At 42.1% G+C, this 11,752-nt stretch overlaps 1 protein-coding gene across 1 annotated transcript; it reads left to right on the top strand.

The window, feature by feature from the left end:
* Positions 1-6,972: 6,972 nt before the first annotated feature.
* LOC139665026 (P2Y purinoceptor 4-like) lies at positions 6,973-8,496 on the top strand. The gene has a single exon (XM_071543966.1). The coding sequence runs from the start codon at positions 6,973-6,975 to the stop codon at positions 8,494-8,496; it is 1,524 nt and encodes a 507-aa protein (XP_071400067.1).
* Positions 8,497-11,752: the final 3,256 nt, after the last annotated feature.

Here is an 11,752-nt window from a genome sequence, read left to right as displayed (position 1 = left end):
TCCACCTAGATCCACCTGGTCCACCTAGATCCACCTAGATCCACCTGGTCCACCTGGAGGAGAAGACCATCATGGTCATTTTCATGTTTTGACTTTAGTTGAAGGATCGGTTCGGTCCTGTATGGGTCAGGAAAGTTCTTCAAAACCCTTTGGATCGACTTGAAGACGCTTGGTGGTTCAGCTCAGACCCCGAGGCTGTTTTTTTTCTTCTTCACTCCTGAAAAATCGACATTTTAGAGATGCAAGTTTTTCACCCAGCAGAGGCGATGTGTACTGGACTGTACTGGACTGTACTGGACTGTTGCAGCCCACGAAACTACAGTTTGTTGTGTCTTTTGAATTTGATTTAATACCGGTTCATGTTCAGGTGCAGCTGCCTCGCGAGCAATACTACAGTCTGTGTTCATTTACTCATATTATTATTATTATTATTCCTTCATTTCTCAGTGTGTTGACAGTTGAGTCAGTTAAATAAGTTAAACCTGACGCTGCTCCCACCGTGACAGACCGGCAGAAATTCAGCAACGAGCCTGATTTTGGTTTACTGACGAGTGTGAACCTGCATGTTCACTTCTGTTTTTACATGTATTTATTTTTCTGCTTCTCTGTGTTTCTTCTGTCCTCTCCAGCTGAGTTAACACATGAGTTTTGTGTAGAAACAGCTCAGCTCCATCCGCTCCGTCAGGTGGCTCAGAAGCAGCAACACACAGGGCAACTTTTGGGCAACAGTTGCCAAGGAGTTGCCTCAGTGTTGTGGCTTTAATCCCATAGGAACATCTTGTTGCCAGGAAATATTTGACCCTCTGTTTCATGTTGTTTCCTGTTGCTGGGGGCATTGCCCAACTACATTGCCCAAAAAATTGCCTTGATTATCCCCACACTAACTGTTGTCAGCACCTTCTCATGTGGCAATCAGGGATCAGACAACTGATGTGAAAAATTTAACGTCACTTTCTGTCTGTTTTTTTTTTTCTTAGGGCAGCGCTCATCTAGTGCCTCTCTTATATCCAAAGAAAAGTGTGTGTCTGTGTGTGTGTCTGTGTGTGTGTGTGTGTGTGTGTGTATGTGTGTGTGTCTGTGTGTGTGTGTGTGTGTGTGTGTGTGTGTGTGTGTGTGTAAAGACGTCAGTAATGTAAACGGCAGTCTGTTGCTCTGGGAGACGGCCCCGCCTCTGTTCGACTCTTCACCTTTTCTGTTCTGTTTTTTTATTTTTGTCTTTCTTCAGAAGAGACGCTGCGAACACAACAAACTACCTTCAACTAAACTAGACTCCTTTGTTCTGTGAGATGTTGTTCTGTGAGTGATTAGTCGTGTCTGACGGGCCGACCCCGTCTTACTGAAACTGAGATTACTTCCGGTCAGGCTGGGAGCTGAAAACTGACATCTGATCAAACTGTTTCTGACTCCTGGTGTCAGAATCGATTTCCAGGCGTCAAAATGCACCGAAAAGCTTCAAAATGTTGATTCCTGCAGTGAGAAGACGAGTGAACTTCTAATTTCTTTTTCATTGAGAAAATCAGTTGAACATCGTCTGGCAGCGTGTACAAACCTCAGACAGATAAAAATTTACTTTCTTGCTTGATGAAATATGCTTTCATTTAACAAAGAAAGGTATGACTTGATAACCGATGTCAAACTTGAAGTATTGGAACAGGTCGAAGTAGAAGATTGAAGAGTTTCATTTCCAAAATGCTTTATTTCCAATTTTGGAAAAGAAAAACTAAATAATACCTGAATCATTCAGTCTGTGTAAAACCTGGAGGATCCGGGATGTAAAACCGAGGACTTGAGTTCAACACTATCTTTTAATAAAACATTTGTTTTATTTGTTTTAATGTCATTTTATAAGAGCGGGTTTCACTTGTTTCAGCGGTGGATCATTTTACTCTCCAGAGAGATTAATAGGAAAAGTGTAATTGAACCCAGGAGAGTGAAGAGCGGCTCTGACATTTTAACTCCTTCACCGGCTCAGTGTTCAGACTCAGACCGCCACAGGAAACAAAACGTTTCTCCTTCCTGCTTCCTGTGAAGAGAGGCGGAGCTCCGGCGGCTCGGACTGAAACGCTGTCTGGGTTTTTCTACAGAGTCTGGACAGAGTCCAGGTCTCTGGGTTTGAGGTTTTGGATTTTCTTGAAAACTGGGTCTTTTTTTCTGTTTTCTGTTTTTTGTTTTTTTTTCCTGAAAAGACATATTTGTATTTTTGTACATGTTACTGAACCGTTCTGATGTAAATATATGTTGGCTAAAGGAAGACGCCGCGCAATAAAATACTCTAATATAAATAAAGTTTGAATATGCATTTCTGACAACTTGTTTTGTTTTGTAAGACTGTACAGTTTCATGTTTACTGTTAAATTGACAATTAATTAAACTTCTCTTCAATTTACTGAGATAAGAATTGAAGGGTTTCATTCCATAACACAGTTTCCATTTTGGGATTCATCAACCAATTTTATTATTAAAACATAATAAATACCATATTATACTGACAGAATCTGCTTAAATTTCATGTTAGCAGAGGTGTGAGCAAGTCAACTTCACTCGAGTCCCAAGTCAGGTTTGAGTCTCAAGTCAAGTCTCAAGTCTAAATGTAGAACAGCAAGTCAAGTCCAAACAAATCAAGAGTCCAGTATCAATTTAATATCTTAAAGAAAACTAAATATCTAGGACTTTTCAATGCAATATGGTTTTAATAGGATAAAAACTTGGTAAGAGCATCATGAGTTTGATTTCTATAATCAGTTTCAACTTCAATAAATTCAGTCATTCCATACAAATTCAGAAAACAGAATTTAAATTCAGTCGTCTGCTGGAACAAATCTCATCACTTTCAATCTGAGTCATTTACACAAACACAAGATCTCAAGTCAAGACTTTAGAAACCTTTTCAAGTCATCAGAGTACAAGTCAAGTCAAGCCTCAAGTCTTCTCTTCATGCAGCAAGTCGAGTCTCAAGCTATTAAAATTGGGATCTGTGTTCAGGATCAGCTGAACGGAGAACCGGAGCTGCTGTCCGATTCCAGTCAGGTTCTTCTTTCTTGTCTAGAGATTCCAATGAAAGATTTTAGCTGAGGTTTTGGTTGTATTTCTGCTGGGCGGCACGGTGGCTCAGTGGTTAGTACTGTTGCCTCACAGCAAGAAGGTCCCGGTCCGTCCCAGGTCCTTTCTGTGTGGAGTTTGCATGTTCTCCCCGTGTTTGTGTGGGTTTCCTCCATGTATGTTAGGGTTAATACTCCTGTCAGTGTCCCTGACCAAGGCACTGGGGATAATAAAGTATACAAATACATGTACGTGGTTGTATGTTGATGTCTTAAGCATTTCTACTGAAGCGGATTAGGGCTACGAAAAGTTTATTTGAGTTCTGAGATTAATCTCAGAGTTACTCAGAAGTTCCTCCTGTCAACAAGTCAGTTTGTCAGATTTCTGTAAGATCTGTTACTGTGAGGAGGAAACAGTCTGAAGCTCACAGAGCGGAGAGCGAACAAACCGTCCGTCCAACTCAACTCAACTCAACTCAACTCAACTCAACTCAACTCAACTCAACTCGACTCAACGCAACTCAACTCAACTCAACTCAACTCAACTCAACTCAACTCAACTCAACTCAACTCAACTCAACTCAACTCAACTCAACTCAACGCAACTCAACTCAACTCAACTCAACTCAACTCAACTCAACTCAACGCCATCAGACTCTGGAGTGTCGAATCACGCTTCACCATCTGATGGTCTGACAGTGAATCCGGTTTGGCGGATGCAGAGTGCCAACTGTAAAGTTTGGTGGAGGAGGACAAATGTTCTGGCTGTTCTTCATGGTTCGGCCTCTTAGTTCCAGTGAAGTGAATCTGAACTCAGCAGACAGTCACGGTCCAGACGACTGTTCTGACTTTGTGGCAACAGTTTGAGGAAGAACCTTCCTGTTCCAGCAGGACGAAGAGACAGGAACAATTTGCTAGATCTGTGTGAAGAACCTGAGTGGCTGCACAGAGCCTGACCTCTGACCTCTGACCTCTGACCTCATCAACAGGTTTGGGATGACGTGGAAGCGGACTGGGAGCGATGATCCAACATCTGGAGGAAAGACTTCAGCAGAGTGGAGGCTGCTGCAGCAGCAAAGTTGCCCATGACTTTGGAATGAGATCTTTGACAAGCAGGTGTCTACATACTTTTGGCCATGTACTGTACTTTCTACTTGTTGCCGTCCCACAGAAAAATAAAGGTGCCGAAAATGGTTCTTCGGAGTGATGCCATAGAGGAACCATTGCTGGTTCCACAAAGAACCTTTCAGACCAGAAGAACCATTTCTGCTCTCCTCTGCTTAGACTCCTGCATTGTGTTCTTGTTTATCTGTCCCTGTGTCGCACAATATAAACTATGGAGGGTTTGGTTATTTTCCACATTTATTACTTCAGCCACCATCCAATAACTAAGATTTAAGAACCTAAGAATATCCCAAGCATACATGGTTCCCAATGAACAAATTAAACGGTTCTTGAAGGTTCTTTGTGGAACTAGAAATGGTTCTTCTATGGCATCACTCCGAAGAACTATTTTCAGTTCCGGTTCATACCTTTATTTTCCTGTGTGCCAGGTGACTGCTGACCTGTGAGTTTCTCTGGAAGATGTAAATGAAAGGTGAGAGGATTCATTAAGACTTCGTTAAGCTGTTGTTCTCTCCCGTTTGTTCCACATGACCTTTCTCAGATCGGTTCTCGGTCGGTTCCTCTGACATTTCGGATGTTCCTCTGGGATCCGGACGCTGTGACCTGAAGCTCTTCTCTCTCCGCCCGGCTCCAGTCCTCTGAGTCCATCTCAGACCTTTCAGCTCGTTAAAGGATGGAAGCTGCAGCTGCTTCAGTCAGTCAGACTCTGGACTCTGCAGGTAAGAAGCTGAACAGACTTTACTACAGTGTGACCCGGCATTACTTTGTGTGAATGTGAACGTAGTTTGTTGGATTTGTTTTTTGCTGTTGTAGAAGTCCGACTCTTCACTGCTGAACGGCTCCAAGAGGAAAATCAGGTTTTGCCCTTACAGGGAACGGTCTGGTAACTTAACCAATTTTATTTTGTTTCAAGTTTTTGTTTTTATGGTTTGATAATTTTTCATACTCTTACTATTTCTTTTTTGTTTTATCACCTATTTTTTTTTATTTGAGTGCTTCTAATATACTTTAAGTTTCTTTTTCCCCAACATTAAAACAACTAATTAGCGAACGGTCTGGTTGAGAGACACCAGTTACTAATTGTGTTATATTTTGCATTTTCTATATTGCTTTTTTGTTTTCATGGTGTTTCTACTGTTTTTTATTTGCCTATTATATAGTTGTATTTTTCCTGAACTTGAACTTCTTGTCTTAACTTCACTCAGTTTTACATTAAAACAACTAATAAACTTTGAACTACTATGAGTCAGTCAACAGAAAACCTGTTTTTAAGTTGAAATGGCTTCATATTTTTGCAGAACTTATATTTATATTTACTTCTACTACACAAATTGTCTGTCTACTTGCCGCTCTGTTTTTCCTCTGGACATTTTTCATTTTTCTCTCTCAAAGTGTTAAAATTGTCTTCAGCATACAGTAACTTAACCCCACAACCTATTTTATTGCTTTTATTATATCCCTGAAATAACTTTCGGAGATATTATGGATTCGCCCAGACCGCCGCAGATCCTCCATGTGAACGCGATAACATGAATAGTTTTTATAAGAATCTTTGCAAATTTGGTATGGACGACCCCGAGAGGAAGAACTCTATTGATTTTGATGTGTTTAATGTTTGATGATATATATATATAACTATATATTATAACTATTATTAATTAACTGATTCAATTCATGTCCATGCAATTTAGACCCATATCTCACCAATGGCACATTATATTGTATTAAGGAGCAGAACTTTTGCACACCTGTAGATCGACAGGTGTGCAGGAGAAGACCATGGGCCGACAGTAGAACAAAGGACTCCCGCACACTGTCTACTTCACTTGCAATTAGAAAAGATTTATTTATTTATCTTTTATAATTGCAAGTGAAGTAGACAGTGTGCGGGAGTCCTTTGTTCTACTGCATTATATTGTATTGAAATTTGTCAAGAGAATTGTTCAGGCAATTATGGAGATTTGTATGAAGTTTAGACTTTATGTGATTAATGTTAATTACATTTTTTATTGAGTGTTAAAAAAATAGTTAAAGTACATACCCTTTATTATTGGGAGACAATCCCTACAGGATTATATCCATTCATTTTGGAGTGTTTAGGAGTAATACAAATATAATCAACTGGTTAACTTTATTAATTTGTGATATAAAATAGTTATGGCATGCAAGCTTTATTATTATGAAGATTAGCCCAGAAGGATTTGTTTTTATTATTTGGCAAAATAAAAAATCGTTGGGACATACAACCAATATAATTGTGAAGATTAACCCTTGAGTCTTACTGTGCGATTATTGAATGGCTTTTTATTACATTTGACCTAATGGGGCCCTCGAGGAATTGGGGAATTTTGGGGATAATCCCTTGCTGTCGCCCCTGGCAGCGTCCTAGTTGTTTTTATTGTTTTATTATATTTGATATTCTTAAAGTTTCTACTGTCTTTATCACCTGGATAAGAGCGTCGGCTAAATCACTAAGATGTAAACGCAAGTTGAGAGGATTCGTTAGCAGAAGACTTCGTTCAGCTGTTGTTCTCTGTGGTTTGTTCCACATGACCTTTCTCAGATCGGTTCTCGGTACTCGGTCGGTTCCTCTGACATGTCAGACGTTCCTCAGGGATCTGGACGTTCTCTGGTAGAGGAGACCTGAACACTTCTCTCACTTCTTTGGCTGCTTCTGGGGTTGAGTTTTGGAGACTCGGCCTGTTTGGTCAGAATCATTCAGTATGATGGAAAATAGGTTCCAGGTCAAACATTGCCAGAGTTATGTTCTAAGTGGAACAGCTAAATCCTAATCTCCTCTATTCCATTCATGCTGGTTCCTGGGCCTCAGAGTTCCTGGGTTTTCAGAGTTCCAGGGTTCTCAGAGTCTCTGGGTTCTCAGAGTTCCAGGGTTCTCAGAGTTCCTGGGTTCTCAGAGTCTCTGGGTTCTCAGAGTTCCAGGGTGCACAGAGTCTCTGGGTTCTCAGAGTCTCTGGGTTCTCAGAGTTCCTGGGTTCTCAGAGTCTCTGGGTTCTCAGAGTTCCTGGGTTCTCAGAGTTCCTGGGTTCACAGAGTTCCTGGGTTCTCAGAGTTCCTGGGTTCTCAGAGTCTCTGGGTTCTCAGAGTTCCTGGGTTCTCAGAGTCTCTGGGTTCTCAGAGTTCCTGGGTTCTCAGAGTTCCTGGGTTCTCAGAGTTCCAGGGTTCACAGAGTTCCTGGGTTCTCGTTAACAGAGTCTCCGCTGCCTTCTCTCTCTCCCTGCAGCAGTGTGGAGTCATGATCAACAGCTCCAGCGGTTTCCCCGGCTCCCCCGGTATGGTTCTCCACCTGCCGCTGGTTCCGTATGGAGACTGTTCCTTCGTTCAGAACCCCGCCGCCTCCGTCCTCCCGCCGCTCTTCCACTTGCTGTCGGTGCTGGGCGTTTTCGGGAACCTGTGCAGCCTGTGGGCGTGCCTGCGCCCGTCGCGGCCCTGGACCATCGGCTCGATCGGCGTTCTGAACCTGGCGCTGTGCGACCTGGCCTACCTGGCCTCGGTGCCGCCCGTCGCCGTCCAGATCGGCGCCGGCTACGACTGGCACCTGGGCCGCTCCGCGTGCTTCCTCTGCCTCGCGCTGCACTTCGTCGGCCTGACGTCCAGCACCATGTTCATCTGCGCCATCAGCGTCGACCGCTTCCTCGCCATCGTGTTCCCGCTGGAGTCGCGGATGGTCCGGACGCCTCGCAACGCGGCGCTGGTGTCGCTGCTGCTGTGGGCGATCACGGCGCTGCTCATCTACCTCAGCTACCCCAACCTGGTTTACTACCAGCGGCGCGGCGGCCTGCGCTACTGCGGGACCGTGGTTCACTCCCGGTACAGGTCCAAGGGCGCGACGTACAACCTGCTGTCCTACTACTCCGTCCAGGTGTCGGTGCCGCTGCTGCTCATCGTGCCCTCCTACGTCAAGATCGTCAGCCGGGTGCGGCGGGCGAGGCGGCGGCGGCCGGGCGCCGGCGGCGTGCCGGGCCGCGACAGAACCATGTGGTTGATCGCCGTCTTCGTCGCCAACTTCCTGGTGTGCTGGGTGCCGGGCCAGCTGCTGCACATCGTCGCCTGCATCATCTTCTTCACGACGTACGAGCGGGCGGAGCGCTGCCGCGCCGCCGGCCTCATCAACCTGCTGCTGGAAACCTCCAAGCTGCTGTACTGCCTGAACGCCTGCCTCGACCCCGCCATCTTCCACATCCAGGAGGCGGGGGGCGGGCCGCCGGGCCGCCGGCCCCGCTGCTGCCGGAGGAACTTCTGGAGAGCGGAGCGGCGTGACGGGACGCCGCCGCCGGCCGTCAGCGTGGTCAACATGAGCCGACGCTCCTCCTGACCTTTGACCCCAGGACGCTGATCATTATTTCACCCTTTGCAGCTGTTTTACTGATTAATTATTGGAAGAAGCCTAAAGGCTGCAAATATTATCTCACAAGAAAAAGGAAAATAATAAAATCATGATAATAAGATTAGATGAATCTTTATTGATTCTGTGGGGAAATTTGGTCGTCAGCAAATAGTAACAGGATTCAGCAAGAAACAGAAAACAGACAATATGCACAAGAATAGAATCTAAAATAAGAAATAAAAGTTACAAATGATTAACATAAAACAATAAAAGCAGTAAAATGTAAGAAATTGTGTTTTTGCCGACAATTTCAACAAATGTTCAGTAGACTGTATGAGTGGGAAGAGAATAGATAACTGACATGTATGGAAGTAAATATAAGAGTACTATATATGTATAAATATAAGTAGGCTATGTATAAATGCTATAAAATATCAGTATGTATACTGTTGGAAATAGTGGCACCATAATAAATATTGCAACGTGGCTCCAAAGTTTCTCCTGTAACAGACAAGGTTCATATTTTATTAGTTTTCTTTATTTGAAAGTACATTTTTTCCCTTTAAGGAGCCAAACGGCTCGTGGCGGGACGGCGGCCCTGAAGGGACAAATAGAGCTGTGCGATATCAACAAGTAATCATGTTGCGATTATTTTGCTCACAAATTGATATTTTTCAATATTTTAGATTTATTGCCAACAAGAAATATTTTTAATAAGTAACTAACACATCTACAGAAAACATTTGCAATGTACAAAATAAGGCTTTTATTTTCAAAACAATTGACTGGAAGTTGTTTTTTTTTCTTTTATTCTTAAGAAATATTTTTAATAAAAAACACTGACAAGTTGCTTATTATTTGCTGTTTGAATACAATGAAAGTTTTTTTTTTTTTTTTTTTTTTACAATTTAATGTACAGTATAAGTCAGAAACCGTTTTCAGCAGCAGAACAGAACAGGCTGCAGCTTCTTGTGGTTTGGAAATTGAACTGAATTTCATATTGTGATATTTTCAATAAATTCTGCAGCTCTACCATGGAAACACGTTTATGTCTGTTGGGGAACAGAAGGGTTCCTTCCAGAGGCGGGGACTCGAGTCATGTGACCTGCACTTGAGTCACATGACTTGGGAGTCAGTTATAACAGCTTGAGACTCGACTTGCTGCATGAAGAGAAGACTTGAGACTGGACTTGACTTGGGTTCTGGTGACTTGGGTTCTGGTGACTTGGGACTTGACTCTGACTTGTACTCTGATGACTTGAAAAGGTTTCTAAAGTCTTGACTTGAGATCTTGTGTTTGTGTAAATGACTTAGATTGAAAGTGATGAGATTTGTTCCAGCAGACGACTGAATTTAAATTCTGTTTTCTGAATTTGTATGGAATGATTGAATTTACTGAAGTTGAAACTGATTATAGAAATCAAACTCATGATGCTCTTACCAAGTTTTTATCCTATTAAATATTAATATTAATATCCTATTAATATCCTATTAATATTTAGTTTTCTTTAAGATATTAAATTGATACTGGACTGAACGTGATTCCTACTCAAAGTGTCTAAAAAGTTTTCTCCTTGAAGTGATTGTTCTGTTTTATATTTAATCACATGTAAAACTTTTGAGTCTCAGCTGAAATCGTATTATGAATAAATTTAAACTCAATTTTTTGTTGTTAATTTGACAGGATGAGTTTTAGTACTAAAGAAGCACATTGAAGATAAATCTCTGGATTAAACAAACATTAAACATTAAAATGTTTTAGATGCTTCGTTTTCATCTGCATTGTTTTTTTATTTTTTTATTTGTCAAATGAAACTAAACTGAGCTGAACTAAATGAACAGAACCACGGTGCGTTGTCAGAATTTCGGTTTCATGTTGTTTTTGCATTCATTTTCTATACATCGTATTTCAACATTTGTCAAACTAAACTAATTCAATGCTGAAAAAATGATCAAATATGTTTTTATGTTAGTCTCTGGTTTAAATCCAGTTTGTTTTCCTTGACAGAGCTTTAGATGCCTCATTTTTCTTGCTTGGCAGTAATTTGTTACAATAAACTAAACTAAACTCTAATCTAACAAATCTAAACTGAACTAAACTACCAGAGGTGCAGTGTTCAGTTGCATGTTTTTTTTTTGTCATTTTTTCTCTTTCTTTTCTCTCTATGTATTTATCCATTTCTCTCTGTTTTTGGCGCTTTATTTTTCTATGTGTTATACTTATATATATATATAGCCTACGTTATACATTTATCAAACTAAACTGCAGTTTCACTACCGGCCAATCATTTGGTTCGCTCGTTATCATTTTTGTAAGAAATAACAGACTAACAAAGTGTTTTTTTCAAAGCGGTTGAGCGGTTGTCATTGTTTATTACGGAGAGTTTTCCCTACCTGTAGCCGCCGGGCCGCGGCGTCTCACGTTTCACTCTGGAAACGGTTAGCCAATCGGAACAGAGGGGTCGTTAATATTAATGAGCCTTAAAGAGACAGAAACGGCCTGTTCTTGGTAAGGCTCAGAGAGATGCTGGAAAATGAACGTGGAGAAAGGGATTGAGAGTGTTTTTGGTTCATGACACCACACACACACACACACACACACACACACACACACACACACACACACACACACACACAGCTTTGAATGGACAGAAAGACACAAAATAAAACTCTGGACAGTGGAGGATATGGAGCTTTAAACCTCCAATCCTCCTATCAGTCCAGTTAAATCCAGTGAAGTCACTGTCTGGTTCTCGCCGCTTGGTGGCGCTGCGGCCTCACAGTCTGCTGTCCGGTCCGACATCCGGCTTCACACTGTGGAACTGGATCTACTGGATCCACTGGACTGACAGCACGAGGGTCAGAGGACCAGTCTCTGACCCTCGTGCTGTCAGTCTGTCTTCATATTATGGGATGTTGGGATGTTGATGTTTCCCCGCGGCTCTTCAGCCTCGCTGCTGTGACGAGGCTCCTGATCTGCAGCTGCGTCAAGTTCACAGAGTTAGAGCGAACAATACAGGAGGTTAGCAGATTTTGCCTTCAAAATAAAAGCATGGCATTTGTCAGGTTTTATTAAAAAAAGAATGTTCAGTACAGAATACGGACATCATCATTTTGATTCTGTCTATCCGGTTTTATTTTGGAAAACATTGAACAGAAGTTGTGGTGTTTTTTATTCAGTCTAGTTGGTTTTATTTTGTAAAATACTGACCGGATTGGCTTTATTTTGGAATAAATGACCGGA

Source organism: Centroberyx affinis, unplaced genomic scaffold (genome assembly GCF_046629955.1).
Source record: "Centroberyx affinis isolate AG114_WGS23_722 - 3 ecotype Tasmania unplaced genomic scaffold, CSIRO-AGI_Caff_v1 ptg004428l_1, whole genome shotgun sequence".
Lineage (NCBI taxonomy): Eukaryota > Metazoa > Chordata > Actinopteri > Beryciformes > Berycidae > Centroberyx > Centroberyx affinis.
This window is presented reverse-complemented; position numbering and strand designations above follow the sequence as displayed.

Bases quoted from the DNA above. Each gene is read 5' to 3' on its own strand.
- LOC139665026 (XM_071543966.1), top strand. From the start codon at position 6,973: ATGCTGGTTCCTGGGCCTCAGAGTTCCTGGGTTTTCAGAGTTCCAGGG.